Source organism: Pelecanus crispus, chromosome 5 (assembly GCF_030463565.1).
Source record: "Pelecanus crispus isolate bPelCri1 chromosome 5, bPelCri1.pri, whole genome shotgun sequence".
Classification (NCBI taxonomy): domain Eukaryota; kingdom Metazoa; phylum Chordata; class Aves; order Pelecaniformes; family Pelecanidae; genus Pelecanus; species Pelecanus crispus.
In genome coordinates, this window is record NC_134647.1 from 12,864,971 (window position 1) to 12,886,447 (window position 21,477).

The window sequence follows — 21,477 nt, forward strand, 5'->3', positions numbered from 1 at the left end:
AAGACAGATGAGATGAGTGTCCTAATATCAATTTTCTGCCTTATAAAATCTGTTAGTTTTTGAGTTGATAGCATTGTTAACGTGAGAACCGCTAACACCTGGATTTATTTACACTGAAAATATTTGGAGAGGTTAAACTCTTTTCAAGATCTGTGTGTGAACCTGAGGCTTGCTTTCAGACATTTTAGTGGAATCTGCTGCTTCTCTCTGAGCTTGCTCACACAGATTGCTTTTTGAGTTAAGCATTCTCCTCAGCTCAGTTGACTTATTAGCCTCTGAGCCAAAATGATATTTAAACACCATAAATGGTAAATGTTGCTGAGGCAGTCCTTTCGCACAGCTCAGACTAGGCATTATTTGGCAGTTAACCGCATGATTCTGGCAAACAGATTCCTGGAGTATAATTAAATCTCTTGTAAGACTAAACACTGCAAGTTGTTTGCAGTGTTCTGAACATAAGACAGCAAATTCTCTATTCTTTGCATGTCCTTGACTTGTAACCAGTTGTAACCCTGATCTTGTGCGGCTGAGTTACTGCATTGAAGGTGTATATATGCAGTGCTGTAGCTGACGCTGCTTGAGCTCGGGGCTGGTCTAGATGATCTTGAGAGGTCCCATCTGAACCTGATTATTGTGTGATTCTGTGCAGTGTTGAGCATGCTGAAGTCCTGATATTTCAACAGGAGATGTCAGCATTCTGCAGCTCACATTAAAAAGTCTTCAGTACATCTGGGTAGACAAATGAACAAGAAGATTTACTAGAATAGATGATGTCCATAAAATGTTAACTGTTTTGACTACAGGCCAGGTAATACCTAGGTCCAGTCTTCGGAAACCTTAAAGTTTGCATCCTGATCTGGATTTTCTTCACTCCAGTTTCAACAGCAAATCTGGGAATGGAAATGCCACAGTGCAGTTACTGATTCTTTTTTTCCTTCTCTCCAAGTGTATAGATCTATCTATAACTTTTACCTGAGAAAGTAAATAGTTGGTTGCATACTTGCAGTTAAACTGGTTGCATGTGTATTTTACAATTTATTTGTAGTAGATTAACTGTTCAGCGCAGCATGAATTTTCCACTTTTTCTTTTACGTATACACCTTCAACACAATAACTCACCTTTGTTTATCAATATACAGATGTTTACAGTTGTGTTCGAGCACCAAGGTCTGATCCAGGTCTAGGTTTTAAAAAATTCAAGTATATTTTGGCTTAGGCCCACAGCTAACATGAAGACTCCTCTTGCAATAATTTGAAGTCTGCAGATATGTGGAGCTTAAATTTTTGTAAGGACTCTTTAAATCCCAGATTGAGAAAAGTCAAATAATAGGAGAGCATTTTTAATCACCTTAAATTTCTATTAATCCAGGTTAATAGATAAACAGATGTTTGATATGGTAGTTGTAGGTGGATTAACTTACTATTGATTACACAAACACAGAAAAACAGAATAAGAGATTAATAGATATAGTTGTGTATCAGAGGCAATATATCCTTTTTCCCATTCCCATCCAAATATACTGAGAATCTGTATTTTTGTAAGAAACTAGAAAATTTTAAATTCTCCTTAATCTCTGTGGATTTCATGCACTAAGTGGCTTTTTAAAACATAGATTTCAATGCTTATTAGAGTGTCTTTCTAATAAAAAAATGAACCCTTAGGGGTAAGGCAATACTGTGGGAAAAGCCTACATTACTTTTGCTTTGTAGGAAACATATGTGGGTATATAAGGTACCCTTTAAATGCTTTGCTTACTATTTCTTGTCTCCCAGGCTGTGTTTCCCACTGAGCTGTGCATCTTATTACTTGCTGTTTCCCAACATTCATGCATATTAAAGCCTGGGGAAAGGCAAAAACCATAGGAACCATATAAGTGGGATCATTGTGGTGGACTTTTAAATCTATCACCCTGTGTGATGACTTATCAAAAGCCTGTTGAAATGAGAGAGAGACCGCTGCTCACCAGAGAATGCCCCAGCTGGGCTTATGTATTATGCCAGACCACAGCTCTGTGCAAAAATTGCTAAACTTCTTGATCTCATAATTTTATAAGAGCCTTTGAGAATTCAGTGCTCTATAAGCAGCCTTTGAGAAAATCATAGTATCTTCTGTATTACCTTGCATGATTTGACCTGCACAAAACCAACAGCTGTGTTTAAAAAATTGTGCAAGCTTTTATAGGCTACTGTAAAATAGTTGCATGGTCTGAAAACAAGTTATTGAAGTGTACCTGTGTTTTATCAAGCCCACCCTATGTAGCACTTCCTGACATTCCTTGTGAATTGTGAATTGCTTTGACATGATCCATCTAGGGGGAACTCACTGCAGCAGCAGAAGTTGATTGGGGAAAGGAGAGGGTGGGAGAAAATTAGCTGCCTGGGGTACCACTATGGAGGTACTGCTGTGTTTTAATTCTTATATTCCTTCTTTTCATTCTTAGAGGTAAACCTACTCCTACTTGAAAGTATAAGAAGTAAGAGTGGTAAGGGAGATGTTCAATGGCCATAGGCAATTAAAGCACATTAACATAATAGGAAGAGATCAGATCTCCTCTTTTGCACATCCAGTTGATTAAGCTTGAGGATGCATAGATATGTAACAAAGTTATGCCCTTACACTAATGGCAGACAAAATTTTCCTTAGGTTCCAGATTTCCTTTCTGGTGCCAGATGTGCCATATTTTTATTGTCTGTAATTGTCTGTGTTATAAAAGAGGTTGTTTCAGTCAGAAGCATAGTGACTTGCAGTATCTGAGCTGGGAGCTGTACCTGTGCTTTCTTCTTTCTCTTCCTTCCCCCAGCTTTGGGCTCTGAAGCCAGCTGTCACTGAAGAGCATATGAATTTCGAACCCCAGCAGAGTTCATGTGGTAAAAGGGGCTTTGGAAGAATGAGGGAAAGCAAGCCCTAATACTGGCCTTTGGTTGTATGCAGCTTGCTTATTTGTGTCCTGTTTTTCTTATCTGCTTGTCCTCTGTTTTCCTGCTGCAAGTCACAGATTTTGTTCCTGGTGTGTGCGACTAGCTAGCACCTAGCTGTGGCCAGGGAATGTGAACTTCTATGGTTCTACACTTTCTGAAGCTACCCTTTTGCAAACAGTGCCAGGTTTTTTGTGTATGGTTTTCCTTGTACTACTTTCCTGGCAAAATAATTAGCCAAGTGTTTTCAAAAGGATGTAGAATCACACAGTATCTTTTCACCACAAATGGGAACAGGAGTTATTTGCTTAATCTTGAATGAGCACTGTCCCTTCTTTTCCCAAGTACCCTCCAAAATCAAATTGATTTCTGTTTTTCCAAACAAGAGCTGTAAAGGCTAAAATTGAAGAAGCCCTTAGGTATATTAAAATAAGCTATGAAAATGTGCAGCGCTGCTATCTCATGGTAAAATTGTGAAATGTTAAAGCCTTCATCAGAGGAACACTAAGTCACTACATGGTGCTATGTAATAAATAAACAACTAAAAGCATTTACAAGCTTCAGAATAATTTGAAAATAATTAACATTCAGGCTTTGTAATTTGGTTTCTGCATGATTGTATCAGTCCCTTCTGAGACAAAGCAATGATTTTAGACTAAGACTAAATAAAACTAAATAACATATCTAAAACTGGCTGTGTTGTCTTGTGTAAAACATCTGTGAGAAACTAAAGTTGTTAGTAGATCAGTTTAATTTTTTTCTAAGTCTAGAAATTCACAATATCAAATTTTAAGTAAAGGAAGAAATGTTACATGAAATGAGCCCCTATGGTTTCTTAATGAACAAATAGCGTTTATGGATTAGAACTTAAGTCTTTTTAATTGTGGCTGCCAAGTCAAGAAACATTAGATAATTTTTGTGATATTCTGCTTAAGCTGTTGGTACAATAAACATATGCTACTGATCAACATATACTACTGAACAACAGTAGCATAAGATTAGAGATCCTCATTGAAAAATGTATTTTAAAAGTAGGGGAGAATGCTTGTGTTTTGAAGAAAGACTGTTCTAGTTGCCACGGAGTCAGTCTTTTTAGCCATATATTTACTGTATCCTGGTTGTCACATGTTTGAAAAGGAATACTGGTTGCCTTAGCCATGCTAGCTTCTAATTTTTGAGCTCTTACAAGCAACAGATTTCATGTCTGTTGCTAAAGAAATGCCTTCACTGCCCCTGTGCTCCAAACAGCAGCAATAGGAAGGGAGACGTTTTTACTCCTACTTTGTAATAGGTATTGAGAAATCAGGTAATACTTCAAGGACTAAATCAAAGTGTATGTGCATTGGCATGTGATAGGTTTACAAGGATAGCAATGTCTTCAGAAAGGTTATGATACATAAAGTTGCCTTTGTTTCTGTCCCTGGAGTAATCCTCAAGTTTTCAATATTTTAATATTTGAATATATTTCAATGTATGAAATAACTCTCTCGTCTCTCCAGTAACTTTTGTTGCACTGTTGAAGCCGTACCCTTTAAGTTTTTTTACTACTCATATACCATAGACTTCTGTTTTTTGATACTTACCATCATAATCTTCTGATCTTCATACAAGAGATCAGCATAAGCCTATGCAGTGCTTAAATTTAGTGTAAATACTATTTTTAAGATTTGTGCGATGGTGAGGCAGATTCTGCCCCCCTCATTTCAATTTGACAGCTTCACTTACAAATAGTGAGCACCGATCAGTAACAGTGGCAAGTTTTTCTTCATCCTTTAATCCTGCAGGTCACTCTTTTAGGGGTAGAGGCCTGCACCCCCGGTAAGTGTTCTTAATGTCACTCATGTCAGTAGGTCTCCTCACCAGTGTAGGATACATCTGCCTGAGATAACTTCAGAAACTGAAGCCTATAATAAACCTATAAACCTAGCCTATAAAGCCTATAAACCCAACTGTAGTCTTGTTGGGTTTGTGATTCATATATGCAATTACCATGAATTATTTGCATGCTTCCTTTTAATGCTCATGCAGCTCTGTGCAAGAAGGTGGTTTTATTCCAATACGTGAAATTTTCATTTCTGCAGCACATTTTTGGAGGAGTTAGCACTGCTGAAAAATTCCTTTTGGGAAATGATTTTGCTCTATTCCTTCTGTAGTTGCTCACCCACTTCTTTTCAATAAGCTGAGGATGTTCTATTGTATTGTCTTCCTTAATTACAGAAACACATTTATTTAGACTACATGGAACAGGCACGTCAGTCTAATAAAGCAAAGAGCCAGTTGCGAGGGATGCGGAGTGCTGCTAGTACTTCATGCTGTTTGTACCAGGGTTCTGCTGGAGGCAGCTCGGTCTGTTCTGGGAGAGCTGCTGTTAGAGCCGCTACTGGTGAATTTGTTTCCTGGTCACTGTTAACTCTCTGGTGGGAGCTGTTTCGGCTCTCTTTTTGTTGTCATCTGTCCTTCTCTGAAAGTTTGAATGTCTCTGATCATGCCCCAAGTCTGTTTTGCTGTTGGTGCAGAACCAGATCTGCTTTTATTTTCCTTTCCTTGCTCTCCTTGTATTGCATATCTGCCCTCCCAATCTGCAAAGTTATGAATTATTTCAATAAAAGGGTAACGGAAATATTATCATGTAAGTGTCCATTTCTTTCATTTTTTTTCTGCGCCAATTTCCTGTCATTACTTTCTTGTTTTTTCCTTTTCCTTCTTTCTTCTTCTTCTCTTCCTCCTTTTTCCCATTATACGGATTTCTGCTTTCCATCCAAGGTCTGTTTCAGTTTGAGGGACAAAGGGATTTTCTGCAAGACATTAGAGTAATGAAGGAGCATGTGCTGATATTGCTTAGTACAGCAGTTGTTTGAAGCTGTTTCCCTGAGTAAACAGTACAAAATAGAGGAATGTGGTGAACCACAGCAGTTTATTACTGGGTTTGGGTAGAAGATGGGCTTGACCCAACTTCCTGGCTATTTTCTATACAGCATTAGTCGCTTACAAGCAGGTGCTATAGGAAGCCCTAAGACTGATCAATGTGGCCTGATGGTGAATCAGGCAGTTTCAGAGTAGTAAGTCCATAACACTGAGCTGAGTGGGTCTCAGTCAGGTCCCATATTTCCATTCTCACATGCATCAATGTCTCACAGCTCAGTGCCAAGAAAAGACCTGCAACATAAGCCAGCGAGACAAGATTTTGGCTAGAAAAAGCTTTGCTGGAGAAGAGGAAAAACTTCCTCTCCAGGCGGTTTCCAAATTTACATTGAGCTCAAGTAACCCTGGGACAAGCTTAACTTTTTGCCTCCGGGAGGTTCAGTGGGCTTCCTCAGTGAGGTGCTTTCAGTTTTTCTAATCACTGTCCTTTTATGAATGGTGTTTTTTTCCAGCCTGGCACTTTGCATTGCTGTAATACTATTTTTGATGATCTTGATATACCTTTGAAAATTTTGAAGGAAGGAATAGGCCAAATGAAGCTATTTTCATGTATGGACAGAAAGTAGGGTTGGCATTTTAAAGGCAAGATGTAAGAGGTCTGAACTCAAGCTAAACAAAATAAAAAGTGTATCCAAGTGACTGATAAATATTTATGACTTCTTACATTTGGTCATGATCACTACTTTGACTTCAGAAGTGTCTTTGCTCAGGTTTTTAGAGCAGAAGTATCTTTCTGGGGCTAGTGTACTATATAGGTCACAGTTAAATGATCTTGCTTCATAGCCTCTGAATCCAAGACAGAGGAGACCACTGTGGATACTGGAAATTACACATCTATCACAGATAGATTTTATTTTTAGGAGTGATTAATTTAACTCCAGCTCTTACCATTTGATTGTACAGCCTCAAAAAAAAAAAAAAAAAAAAGAAAAAAACCACCATCACCACCCCCCTCCAAAAAGCTCTAATCCAACAGTTTGTTTTGTGATATATGTTGATAACCTCAGATTTCAATCTTTCCCATCATCAATCACTTGGCTAAGTGTAATACAGGAGAGGAGTATGGTGGACTCAAACCCATTTCATATTGACTGTCTAACAATATAAATGGTTTGTAGTTTCATACAGAGTGGCGAATCCTATATTCCTGTGAGTTTATGTTTTTAACTCACCCATCATGAGAGTAGCAACTTGTAACATATCTTAAGATTTTTATGTGAATTTAGCAGTGATTAAAGGCATTGAATTTAGCAGTGATTAAAGGCATTGAATTTCTTGCACCTGAGCATGTGTACTTGGGAAAAATGAGGGTAAATTTCTATGATCTCTGTTAACAATGAGTTAAGACGATCCCTGGAAAAAGTTTCATTCCCATTTCTTGCCTTTCTGCTTGGACTACTGGCAAGGCAAAACACATATATTGGGTGGTTTCAGTGATTTTTGCCTTCTGAGAGCTGAAACAAGACCACTGACTCGAAATCAGTTTGAACCTAAGGTCAGTTAAAATTTGTCATGAAAATTTCAGTAAGAGACCCATTTTTTTCTGTTCTTGACTTCACAGAAAAGAAGAGCAGCAAAAAGGCAGAAAGTGCGCAGGCTGCCAAGTTAAACAAGACTTTTGCCCCCGTCTTCCTTAAAGGCCTGACTGACCTCAAAGTAATGGATGGAAGTCAAGTGATAATGACTGTCGAGGTATCAGGTACGTAGCTATAAAACAGTATTATTTAAAAATTGTAAGTCCTGCTGCAAAGTATGTGCTTTTTTCCACTGTCCTTTTCTTTTAGCAGGTGTCTTTGCATTTGGAAATAATATTTCAAGGAACCAATTTTTAAAAAGTAAAAGCTAGGTTTGTCTAATCTGATCTTCAGGGTGGATGAACGTTGTCCAGTGTTAATGTGCTCAGACCTGTACAACTGTTTGTTTATTGGAAGAATAATAATAATTATGTTATTATTTAGTCCTGCTGTTGAACTAAAACTAAGCCTCAGTGGACTCGTAATAGCTTTTGTTGTGAACAAAACAAGACTGAATTCCTGTCAGCTGGGGTAAGATTAGAGCTGCAAAAAAGAGCAGTCCTGGTCTGAACTTTGGTAATAGAAACCCTTGATAACCACCTTCATGGGATCTAGAACTCATTCTCCTTCTCTATTGTATACTTGCTTCCCTTATTCATTTGTATTTTAACTGTAATAAGACAGACTTAGAACTATTACACATTACACAACATTGACAGTTAATGAAATTCCTGAATGTTTTGAAGATGAAATTGCAGAATCAGGTGAGAGAAAACAACCAACCTTGTTCATTTTCTTAATCAGTGTATAGTGGTTTTTTGTGTGTGTGTCTGATTTTTCTTGTTTCCTATTTTTCAGCTAACCCGCCTCCTGAAATTATCTGGCTGCACAATGGGAAAGAAATCCAGGAGACAGAAGATTTCCACTTTGAGAAGAAAGGCAATGAGTACAGTCTGTACATCCAGGAAGTATTTCCTGAAGACACAGGCAAATACACCTGTGAAGCGTGGAATGAATTAGGAGAAACTCAAACCCAGGCTACATTGACAGTGCAAGGTATAAAGTTCTTCTCCACCTTAGGAAATGCCAAACCAAAATAATTCTAATGTGCTGGAGGAGTGTCTATTTAAAGTACAGGAGTGTTTATAAGGTCTGTTGTGAAGGATGCTATGAGTTCTTAGTCTCTGCATCTGAATTAAAAAGGATATTGAGCAGAAGCAACTTTAAAAAAATCTTTTCACTCTGGAACATTATGTTACTATTTAAAAAATGCATTCCTGAGTCCTATTCCTAGGGACAGTGCAAAAATTCTGCTAAATGCAGCTTCAGATTATAACTATAAGCCTTACTTAGCTATGGACTTAATGTAAACCATTTAATGATGTTTTTCTTTCTAATTAAAGCCCTGAGTATTTGGGAAAGCTGTCTAGGAGCCAGGTATCCAGGCTTTAATATTAGCATTGTAGTGGTAGCAGGTGAGGAACACATGATTTCTGCAATCTGAGAACTAGCTGCAAAAAATTTGGCTTTGAATCTCCATGTATGATGTAAGTCAGTCCCACAGTAAACACTGAAGTACCTACAAACTTCCTGTGATTGGGCATTCACTACCTTCATGACAGGGGACTTCATCTAATCTTACTGTATGCCAACATTTTCCCATAGTCATTACTGAGAATTACTGGAAATAAATGCGAGACTTTTACTATTTTTAATGTAAAGGATCTTAACCCCGGGATTTCAGAGAGCTGTGCCTCCAGGGGTGGGTCTGTAGTCTGTTGTCACTGTCTGCTCTGAATTCAGACCTTCCCCTATTCTCTAAACTCCGCTGAGATCTAGCCTCAGGGTCAGTCTTCTATATTAAATACAATTTTATGCAATTGTTAATGATGATTTATTACATAAGCTCTGAACTGCACAGCAGTCATAGTACTGTCACTTGCCCTTAAAGCTATTCCTACCCATATTCTCTAAGGACAAATCTTCAGGATTCCTTTTAGGGCAGCTTTAAAGTCCCTTTGTTTTGCTCTTAATATAAACCTGGATCGAGCCAGTAATGTGCCAAGTAAATGATTAATTTTAGTACCCACACAAGTTACTTCCAAAATTAAAGCCTGACTTATTGTCAGATTAAAAACTTACACCCTGCAAGTTCAAAATAACTTTGCTTGTCTGTGATTGCTTTCCCTGAAATTAGTTAGCTTATTAGTTACATTCAAGGTCGGCATTTCTCCTGATCTGTAAACTGTTGTTTGTAAACTACAGAACCTCAGGATGGTATTCAGCCCTGGTTCATTAGCAAACCGAGATCAGTGACAGCAGCTCCTGGGCAAAATGTCCTTATATCCTGTGCCATTGCTGGAGATCCCTTCCCCACTGTTCACTGGTTTAAAGATGGGCAAGAAATAATGCCGGGAACAGCATGTGAAATCCTGCAAAATGAAGACATCTTCACACTAATCTTGAGGAATGTCCAGTCTCGTCATGCAGGGCAGTATGAAATTCAGCTCAGGTATGTTTGCCATGAAAAGAGCTTGTTCCCTTGGAACAATTAGTTGTATTTACCCTCAAGTTGAAATTCCCACCTGAAGAAAAGAGTTCCCTCCTATTCGCACAAAACAGTAGGGTACTAAAGGAACAAAATATTTCTGAGGGATGAAAAGAACTAATAAAACTCAAAGAGGAAAGAGGAAACACTAGAAGAATCAGAAAGAAGGACAAAGCAGTATAGAGTTTCTTTTGGGGATCCTGAAAAACACAGCTTTGTGGCAGCAGTATGGGAAGCAGTTTGGGTTTCTAGCAAGGGAAACCACAATCAGTGTCTTGATTTTGGATATTTACCATGTTTATCATGTTTGGCATCTCTCTGGATATTTGCTTTCCATGGGAACAACTTGACCAGGAACAGCCATTGCACAAGATTATGATCCATACCTTTAAGGGGAGAAAGTGTTTCCTGGCCATGTTTTAAATGTCTGAATTTTATGTGGAAGTTGTAGTCTCCTTTTTCTGATGTATCTCTGAAATGAGGCACCCTGATGCTCTGAACTTCCTGTCATTCCTACAAAATTTGGAAGAGCTGTTTTAATTTTTTTTTTTTTTCTGGTAAAATAACTGTCCTTTAAATGAAGAATCAGATTTTCTGGTTCTTTGCCTTGTAGAAAGTGCCACAGCATTTTCCACCTCCAATGGTGAAGATTGGGCGTAATTACATATCCCCCTAAGAAAACATAGTGTACAACTTTAAACTGATGTTATCATTATATGCTATTTACTGTGCATAGATGTATTGCCTTACTTGGCTAATATTTGTGGCTTTTTTTGTTAAAGTTTATTTAGGCATCATGGACATTTGAATCCATTACACTGGAAAAAAATTACCTGCTCTGCTCCACATGCTGGCTTTTTAGTCCAGGCAGACTAGTCCAGCAGGCAGTTTAGACAGATACTGCCCAGTATTAGAAGTGTTAGCACTGCAGTTCTGCACCGCTTGCACTTGCCTGGTGTATGGTGGATTTTGTCTTTCTTCATGCTATAAACAAGTTATTTTAGTTTCTTACACTTCAGTCTAGTACAAAATTTAAAACTGAATTGTCCTTTGCCTGCTTGCAAATAAATTGTGTCTTCCTAAACCAAGAAAGGAGGGCATTTCTTAATAAATTCAACCCGTTTAGCCTCTAAATAGTGAGTTTAAACTTTTATAGTTATGGTTTATTTTCCAACCAGTGTTGCGTGAATGATGGACATGTCACTGTGTAGATGCCTAGCTCTAAGGTATGTTTCCATAGACTATCACAGGCAGCCACAAACTAGCCTCAGTTATGTTTTAGTATTTAAAGTCAGATGAGGCACTCACTTTTCACCAGAAAAGGGTGCTTTAGAAAATTATAGCTGTTGTATGTCAAGATTTCCTATAATGAAGTTTTTCTACACTTAATTTCAAGATTTGTTACTAACATTTATGTAGGTAGAGCCATATGTGCCATGACCTTTTTGCATATAAGCTCTTTGGCAGATTTAGACCCTTTGTACTCTGCAACATATTGTGTGACATTCATAATGCTGATTTTTGCAGGTCATGTCTACATATATCCTTGCATCTAAGAAAAGTCTCTTTGGGGATCAGTGGCGTTTCTAACACTACCTCTGGCAGGATTGGAAATGCCACTTCACTTTCATTAAGGTCACTAACCTCTACATGGGAGAGCAGGCCAAACTGTGAGAATTGCTACCTTCTACTGGTACATTTCCACACTTCGGTTTGTGTGCCCTGGACATGGGCATCTTCTCTTACAATAGGCTGGTGGTTTCACTTGAACTGAAACCGAATGAGATATTTCAGCAAAACTTCAGGGATGAAAGAAGGAAAGAGAACAGGAAGAACAAAGGAGAGCCAAGAGGGCTGTGTGGAAGACTTTGTTGTGGCTGACCTGAGCAAGTCAACCTTAATGATCAGGTGTAGCTGGTGATCACCCAGGCCAAATTCATCACTGAAGACATTTGTCAAAGTGAAAGCCTGACAATATCATGACTCTAGAACATAACAGAATGTACACTTAGAAAATAAATTATTTCAGAAAATTAGTGGAGGAGAAGAATTGGGGGGGGGCGGGAGCGGAGAAGTAAAGTTGTAGCTAGAACACAGCAGATTACATGCTAGTTTCAGTTATTCCATAATCCTTTTACTGGAGAAATAGCTGGGGATCCCACGAAGATCAGTGCATTCATGTTGGCTTTTTCTAATCCATAATGAGTAAAGCTATGCTGCAGTTAGAGCAAGGGGAATGCTGATACCTCGTTTACCCTACTGTCATTTGTAAAATTTCAGTTACTTTTCAGGGAACAGAAAGCCACACGCTTTTAGGCAATTGCTTATATGCTATGAGTAACAGAGAAGTAACTGCCTCAGGAATATCCAAGGAGCCAAATGTCAGCTGTATAAATTCAAGTTTGCAATAGAGCTAAAATAATTTTCAGCAGTGAATAGTCTTGTCTAAATAGCTTTTGAACTGCCTGCATTTGTCTTGAATACTTGATTGAGAATTGTTTACATATTCAGAAACGGTCTTAACAGTACCTGAGGAGAGCTGCGTTTAGTGTCTTTCTCTCAAAAATTCATACAAAGTCCATTAAAAATATGGAATAACTGAGAAACCACAAGTCAATTCACTGAAGAGTTTATAGAGAAGTTGACAGTGGGCTGTTTTTAAACATAATCATTTTCTTTTCAAATAAAATGTGCAGCTCCTTTTCATGTATTAATTTTTAGAAGCATGTTGCGTAGCTGCTTTTACGGAGTCATTCCTTCTCCAACCCCTTAATTTAGTCTGGGCATGGTTTCCTACCAGTGTTAATTATTTTCCAATTTTCTTCTCCATTATTCTTAAGCTCTAAATTCTGTCCTAATACCTCCACAATTCTCCTTTTGTGTTGGCTACTCACAAATGAAAACTCTGGTCTTAAAAATTTGGGTTTAACAAAAGATCTGTTTGTCTCTTCTTAATTCTTTCTCCTTTCATCAGAGTGAGCTGACAAGGGTATGTAGTCCAGTGTGATCCTAGGGTGATCCATCAATGATTGCTGGTTGGCTTTCTGTCTTTCCCTTCCTCAGCACTATTTAGAAATGTGTTTGCTTTGTCTTTTACTATATAGCGGACTACTAAGTCTGATTTTTAAGAGGGTAGTCATTGTAGCCTCTTCTGGTCCTTGTTTTAAACCTACATAGACCTCTAATTCCTCTACACTCGCATTCTTCATTTTAATTGTCCTAATAATCATAGAATCATAGAATGCTTTGGGTTGGAAGGGACCTTTAGAGATCACCTAGCCCAAACCCCCTGCAGTGAGCAGGGACAGCTTTAACCAGATCAGTGCTCAGAGCCCCATCCAACCTGACCTTGAATGTTTCTAGGGGTAGAGCCTCCACTACCTCTCTGGGCAACCTGTGCCAGTGCTTTACCACCCTCATTGTAAAAACTTTCTTCCTTATATCCAGTCTAAATCTATTCTTCTTTAGTTTAAATCCATTATTCCTTGTCCTGTCACAACAGACCTTGCTAAAAAGAATCATAGAATCATAGAATCATTTAGGTTGGAAAAGACCTTTAAGATCATTCAGTCCAACCATTAACCTAACATTACCAAGTCCACCACTAAATCAATTAAGGGTAGAGCAGCAATTTCGTGTTTCCCGGCTTGGTGACTAGATTATTTTTAATGAAAGTAAAAACTAGAAATCATTAAGATTGGAAAGGACCTCTAAGATCATCAGTCCAACTGTCAACCCAACACCACCATGCCTACTAAACCATGTCCCAAAGTGCCACGTCTACCCATGTTTTGAACACTTCCAGGGATGGTGACTCCACCACCTCTCTGGGCAGCCTGCTCCAATGCTTGACTACCCTTTCCGTGAAGAATTTTTTCCTAATAATGTTCCATTGAGCCTGTTACTGCTCAGACCTCAAGGAATGGTGTTGCATAAATATAAAAAGAACAACAGATTCACCCACTACTGTGGTTTGTGTTGATTAATTTTATTTAGAGATTTTGATAATCTGATTCATTCATTCATCTTATAAATCAGTGGTACCTCGAATACTCTGCAATTCAGGTTATATAAAAGCAGTTGTAAGATTATATTCCATTACACCAAACAGTAAATATAGTTCTGTCTTTCTGTAAAATACAGTTTGAAAGCCTTGTTTTCTGCTGTCAACACATTGTCTGTTTTTAGGAAAGAAAACCATGACCCCCTTCCCATTCCATTCTCCCACTCAATGCTGTAAAATGCAAATAAAATGATTGGTCTTTCAGGTATAAAAAGCTTTTGGCCAAACCCTCAAGTGAGGTGAAGTAGTGCATCCTCTTTGAAGGCTGCAGAGCTGCTCTGCTTTATGTCAGCTAAAGTTGTGATCCAGTAGATTAGTTGCTTTCTTTGGGGTTAAAACTTCATGGAGTCTGGACTTTCCATTCAACTAACTTACAAAAGATTTGCAAAACCTTATTCTGAGGCTTTGCAGTTACCTGCACTGAAGCACCAGCTATAGCTAGGGATCAACTTCTTTGCCCCTTTCAGTTCATTCTTAAAAAAATGTAATTTACTCTGCAACACTTGTTTCACACTTGATAGGCCAGTAGGAATTTTCGGTGTGTCCCCACACTGTAGTTAACAGTGCTTTTTTAGCTCTTCCTCCAGAGGGTGCTTCCTAGTGAAATGCAGACAGTAAGTCTCATCTAAGGTTCAGTGAAAATATTTGAGTAGATTCTGCCAAGAAACTAGTATTTCAAGATATTTTGAACATAAAAGCCATTCCAGGGAAAACTGATCCCACAATAGGACAGAGAGCTATTTTTAAAATTGCTTCAGGCTTTGCAGCTGGGGTTTTATTTGTTTTTGGTGGGGGTTTTTTATTATCATTCCTTGACATTTTAAAGATAAGTCCTGTGCATGGGCATTCTGCAGAACAATACTGCAAAAGTGAACACTTCCAGACACTTCTTTACAGTATAGCTACTAAGCATAGGTTTTATCCATGTCTATCATTATTCCACAATAACGGAGCCACAAAGATCTTTGTCTAGGGTTTTGTTAATAAAATGCCAACACGGAGAACCTCAAGTTGCAGAATACTGTTATTGCCAAGGTTCAAAACAGCAGAGATGTGAAAGACTTGAAGTAGTGCTTGTGTACTGCAAAGCTCTATTTTTTCTAACTGCCCCTATGTATCTTGCCTTGCCTAGATTCTGAAATTGCGTAAATGTAAAAATATTTACAAAGTTTCCAGAATTATTCTTGATTGAATTTAGCATCTAAACCATCCAGTCCTCCTTAATTTTTCTTGGCCTGTTTCTCTTTTTCCATCTTGTGATATCCAAGGTGGGTCCGTGTTATTAACTTCACCTTTTTAGACTCTGCAACTGAATTCAGAAGACAAAATTATGTTCTCCCTGCTCCTAAAATCAGTAACAAAACTCACTTCGATTTCATTGGGAGCAGGACTTGCTGTGAGAAGGCTACACTTTTGAACAGGGATATGATGAATCAGACACAGACTCCAGCTTTGTATCCACCAATCTAGATTTCAGCCATTCACTTGAATCAGAAATCCTAATTAGGATCAAAAAACTACCTTGTGAATCATTTTTCCATCTAGGTACTTCTATGTCCCACTGTTGCCATAATTTGCAAGTGCTTCCCAAGGTTTTAAAAATAGAAAGAACAAAATGCTCTCCTGCTTTCTTACCCCCTCCTTTATTTTCCAAACCCTGTGAAAAATAGCTCGGTTTAGAGAGGTTTACTTTGCCTTCCTTATTTGCTTCTTTGCGTGTGTGAAGAATTTGCAGAGGGAAAGATGCATTGCAGAAATGGGTCCTGCAGAAATGCTATTATTCTTCACAGGGATCAGGACCACATTCAGTATCCCTAGATCCTCTCCTGGGAGAGTGCTGTCTCTGTTACTTTAACATCTCCTACCGGTGACATGATTCCCGTGGGCAAATATTTTTACCATACAATCATGACAGAAGCTGAGCAGTGGTGCCTCCCTATTTGATGTATGCTGTAAATTGTCTATACTTGAGCTTGCATGGCTTCTCCTACTTTGTCAGGTTTGGATTGGGTTTAAGTCCTAAAGGAAGAGTAATTGAGCTCTAGGAGACTTAGGGGGGGATCTTCTGGTAAAGCAACAGCCTGCTAACAGCTCTGTAGCACTGGTGAATGAGAAAGTACTTGAGCAGTTTCAGAGTGTGTCTGCTTTTCTTAAAAGCTTCTGAGAAGCAGGAAAAAAAATCATGAGGTTCAATAGTGGCAAAAGGGGCCAGTTTGAAATGCATTGTGTGAATACAACAGGTGTTCAGCAAACTCCTGCCATCATTTGATGCCAATCAGTATGTTGGGAGAGGTGACGTACAATTCTTTCTAATTACCTTTCCATTTGTCTTTCCTTCTTTCTATTTCTCTTGCTTCTAAATGGAGGTCACACATAAGAGGAAGTAAGAATGGCAGGTCTCCAGTGCAGGAGTGAGTTAAATACTCTCTGCATTGACTTGGATCCTCTCCTGCCATTTGGGCAGTTTCTGTTTGGGACTCAGATGTTCTCTAGTCTTTTGTATTGAAGGAAATTAGGGTTGTGGCTTTCAGTGCTGTCCTTATGGATTGCCTTCATAACAGTTGCTCGTGTTCATATTCTGACTTGTTGGATATAAAGTGTTGAAAATGTTTCCGTGGCTCCTTGTTGTTAATGGTCTTAAGGTCAAGTAAGATGTGTTCCTACCACCAGGGCCTTTACTTCAATCCAGTTACTTCGGTCAACCCCACCAATTTCTTCTTGGTGTTAAAGGCTTGATTTTCATATTAGGCTGATCCACTGTTTCATTTTCTAAAGCAACAGAAAGCAAGGGAAATCCATCTGAAAAGGTGATGGCACTGATTGCTATTACACAGACGTAACTTAGTGCTGCATCTGTGTTAATGATCTTGCCTGTTGTGTGACTTCATTGCAAGTTACAAATGGGTGAAAATATAGTTTTTTCATCCAAACAGAATCATATCTAGGAATGTATTTCCATGCACTATTTAAAAAACAGGCCAGACAATATGTTTATGGCAAACTAACAAAAAGGCACTCCTGAGTCTGTGTTTTAAACTTCAGGGCAATGTGTACTTGAAGGTGCTCTTACGTAGCAAGTCTTTTGAAAGGAGAACACAGCTGGGAAAACCCACCTCTCTTTTCCTTCCTCCCCCCAGTGCACATGTGTTTTGTTCATGTCCAGGAAACGTTTTCAGTAGCAAAAATTATTTTTATTTGAAAAAGAAAAATCATCCAGGAGTTTGTAGTCCATTTACAAGCTTATTCTTAAACTGGGAAGGATGAAAGTGTTTTCACTAAGAAAACATATCTCTAGTCCTTAATCAATTCAAGTCTGTTTTTTTAATAGCAATTCAGGGGAGTGGTGGCAACAGTTACACAACTGCTGCCCTGGGGGAGTCAAATTTTGCTTTTGGCATCTCCTGTGTTAAGTGGAGAAGAGCCGTTTGGGGCTAGAAGAATGATATATATCTGCAGGAGGGAGGGAGGGAGCAGCGGGGGTGGGGGGGAGCACTTTAAATGAATTCTTTAATGGGAGCCCTTTCCAGAAGGCATCCATGGTATTCCTCTGCAAAAGGAAGAATAAGTACTCAGCACCATATATGGTGACACTTTAATGTTTTTTAATATAAACATGTACAGGCTGGAGCAATCCTTGTAGATGGGTTTTGCTGATTGGTTGGGCCGGGGGGGAGGGAAGGAAATGAGACCCTGCTTTTAATATCTTAACATTAGAATACTTAAGAGCTTGGGTTTGAATAAATAAACAGTAGGGAGAGTTGGAAAGATTTTCAACTTTGCAAAATAGCCCCTTCCTCTGCCTTGATTTTCCAGCTTTTGTATTTATTTTCCTTTAGCCTGTTTGTTTGCAGCTGTTTCATTCTGTAAATTGCTTTGATTTTTGTTCAGGGAGTGTGTTGTTCCCAGTGTAGACAGCAACAGATCAGTAAAAGCTATTTGAGATAACTTGGCTCCAAATATAAGGGGACCAAATCCACTCAGTCAACCACCACAATGCTGGGCATAGGAAAGGAGAATGCCACACTGGGTTTGAGCTACTTTACTGCAACACACAATCCCTTAGCTCAGGCAAGTTACAGTTCTGGAGGGAGAAACCTCTGCTTTTCTGATTTCACTTAAATATTTCAGGAACCAAGTTGGAGAATGCAGCTGCCAGGTGTCTCTGATGCTGCGGGAGAGTTCAGCTTCCAGAGCAGAAATGCTCAGAGAGTGAGTATTTTTCCCAGGGACTTGCATGGGTGGGTTCTATTTTTTGCTCCGTTAATTCCCTGCCCTTACAGACCCAGGCTGGCTGCTGTTCAACCTAATCCCCAAATGTGACCCAACAAATTGTTTTCATCACACAGGCTAAGTACATTGTACCAAGCCAGAGTAGAGAAGATCTTTTTTGTTTGTGCCCTTATAAGGCTCCTGAAGTCATCATTGATGAAGTAAACTAATGGAGTGTGCTCCTCTAATCAACCTCCCCTTCTATAAACACATTTTGTTCCTGCTCTAAGATTGCTCCCTGACATTTTTAAACCAGCCCCTTTCCTGGCTCTCTCTTTCTTTTCTTTTTGGGATCATAGTGGGAGGGAATCAGCCAGCTCTGGAGAGCGAAGAGATGGTGGAGTTCATGGTAAACTAACATTTGGTAGAACAAGTGGCTTCAAAAAGAACGGCAGTGAAACCAGAGCAGCTGAGGAAGAACAGGAAGACGTCCGAGGTGTTCTGAAGAGGCGAGTGGAAACTCGGGAACACACAGAGGAGAGCCTGAGGCAGCAGGAAGCTGAGCAACTTGATTTCCGTGACATTTTAGGCAAGAAAGTCAGCACCAAAAGTTTTTCTGAGGAGGAACTGAAAGAAATCCCAGCTGAGCAAATGGACTTCCGAGCAAACCTGCAGCGGCAGGTCAAACCCAAGACCTTGTCAGAGGAGGAAAGGAAAGTTCATGCTCCTCAGCAGGTGGACTTCCGCTCTGTGCTGGCCAAGAAAGGCACCCCAAAAACCCCATTGCCAGAGAAGGTGCCACCTCCTAAACCAGCCATTACAGATTTCAGATCTGTGCTAGGCTCAAAGAAAAAAACACCTGCAGAGAATGGAAGCGCTAGCACCCCAGCACCAAATGCCCGCACCAATTCTGAAGCCCAGAATGTGACTCCCAATTCTCAAGCCCCTGTTGCCAAACCAACAGTGAAAAAAGAAGAGAAGAATGACAGAAACTGTGAACATGGGTGCGCAGTGGTGGATGGCGGAATAATTGGGAAAAAAGCTGAAAACAAAGCCACTGCAAGCAAACCACCAGCAAGCAAAGGAACAGCACCCTCCTTTGCAGAGAAGCTTCAGGATGCTCAAGTAGTAGATGGTGAAAAATTGGTCTTACAATGTCGGATTTCCTCTGATCCCCCTGCAGCTGTCACCTGGACTCTAGACAGCAAAACTATCAAATCATCAAAGTCCATTGTCATCTCCCGAGAAGGTAAACTAAATGAATTACAAGCCAGCTGGCTGGCACATTATTTTATCCAGCTCTTGATTAATAATATTTAGTTCATTAAAGGTAACGCAATGCTTTATTTAAGTCCTGTGCCAGTAACTGTTTCCAGATGCAACTTTCTTGTTATTTCAGTGGAGTACACAAGGAACAGTATTGTTTGACATTTCTTGCAGGTTTTCCTTTAACAGCCTGCAGATGTACTTTTTATAAAGTTGAACTTCTTGCATTTTTAAATGCTGTTTACATTGCTAATGCTGTTTAAGGAGCTGGTGCATGACGTTTATTTAAGCTGAACTTTAAGGATTTAGAACATTGAAAACAGAATAATATTATTGCTGGTTTACAATCTAATTTAATTCTTCTGTATGTTTAATATTTCAGGCTTTTTATTGCAATAAGAAATGCAGAAGCAAAGAGGGGTTGTGTTATAGAAGAAATTACTACAACTTCAGGTTCCATAGATAAGATCAGAGTTGAGAATTGATTTCCAATGTATTTAATGCCCCACCACAGATGCTTCTGTTGTCTTTACAGACATCGAAATATTTGAACCCCACTGGCCCGATGACTTTTAACCAATTTCAAAACAGTACAGACTTTAGTAAAAGTCCTCAGACAGAACACTTACTCTTGTCAAATTGAGTGATTTCTTTATATTCCACATTCTGGATAATCAAACCTACTAGACTGGTTTTGTATGAAAGTTAATACTGTATCTAGATAAAATATATTTTCCTTGGGACAAAAATAGGGTGGATAACTGATAATAAGAAAAAAGTTCTTTACTTCATATTTGTTTCATAAAACACAGGGAATTATATGGAGAATGACACTGTCCTGCACACTGTAATAAAAAAGTTCATGTTCACAGTAAGAATTATAGCTTGACACAGCTGTCTGCACTTTTAATTGTGAATCTTTCTTCATTTAATCCAGACTATTTTCAGTGTTATTAAACGAGAACCAAATGAATATGCACAATGGTTCACCACAACAAGTGAATCCTTGTGCAGTGTTCCAAGCACCGAAGCATGAGTATTCCTTTAAAGTGGATGCAGTCAGAAACAACACGGCCTTCAGATAGGGTGGGGGAAAAAACGTACCCGAGTAATACATTAAGGGGATACCAAAGCAAGTAGGTGGAGAGGGGGAGATGGTAGCAGGTGCGTTGCGTCTGGCATATGTCTGAAGTAGCATAAAAATTTTATTTATGAGTACATGATGATTTTCACCAGAGGGGACTGTATAGAGTAGGGGTAACTGTCACGTACATGAGGAAAAGTTGACTGGTGGAAATGCCATCCTTGTTAAAAGCACTGATGGGATCAGGAAGGTGGGAGACTGCAATTTAATCAGCCTTACACTGGAAGCAAGATTTCAAGGGTTTTCTTGGAGTTGCTCAGAGTGAAAAATTATGCATCTCAAAGTTTCGTGTCTCTTAAAAGTACATCAGATAGACAGCACCTCTGTATCAAAGCTTCTGAGCTATGGTGGAGCCTCCTGAAGTCCCAAAGCTTTAGTGTTGTAGTGCTGCAGAAAACTGTTTTCTTGACTGAAATAATCTGCGTAATTGACTGTTACAATCCCCTAGCTCATATTCACTTTATAAAATGGTACTGTGGAGCTGAAGATCCAGTGTAGTTGTGTTTACAGTGAAGTGATCCTCATGTGCAGAAATGCTTTACCACCTGCCTGAGCAGGGCATGTGACTTATCCCATCCAGTTTGTCTGGGCTAGGTGACAGTCTTGGTCATAACACCCCAGAGCTGGCATTTTGTCACACTTAAAGGACTTAGCAGTCCTTTCCATTGAGGTAAGGAACAAAGGTCACCACTGGGTAAAGAATCCACTGTTTCAGGACAGCTTCTTGCAGAGAGTGAAGAAGCTGTTCTTATGTTTGAGTTGTACCTGCATTATTACACTAGTATCATGCTTAGGTAGTCAGTATTATTGGTACTTCAAAGTTATGCTTTCTTTTGCACCTATTTGCAGAGGATCTTAGAAAGAACTATTACACAGGGAAGTAAATGCTATAGTT

At 39.1% G+C, this 21,477-nt stretch overlaps 1 protein-coding gene across 3 annotated transcripts in view; it reads left to right on the plus strand.

Annotated features, from left to right (window-relative positions):
- Positions 1 to 21,477, plus strand: part of MYLK (myosin light chain kinase) — a 225,921-nt gene that overhangs the window by 131,486 nt on the left and 72,958 nt on the right. For all 3 annotated transcript variants that reach the window (XM_075710329.1, XM_075710327.1, XM_075710326.1), the window contains exons 12-16: positions 7,400 to 7,537; positions 8,211 to 8,408; positions 9,618 to 9,864; positions 18,092 to 18,172; positions 18,532 to 19,421. In XM_075710329.1, coding sequence (XP_075566444.1) covers positions 7,400 to 7,537; positions 8,211 to 8,408; positions 9,618 to 9,864; positions 18,092 to 18,172; positions 18,532 to 19,421 — 1,554 coding nt within the window. The remainder of the gene's footprint in view (positions 1 to 7,399; positions 7,538 to 8,210; positions 8,409 to 9,617; positions 9,865 to 18,091; positions 18,173 to 18,531; positions 19,422 to 21,477) is intronic.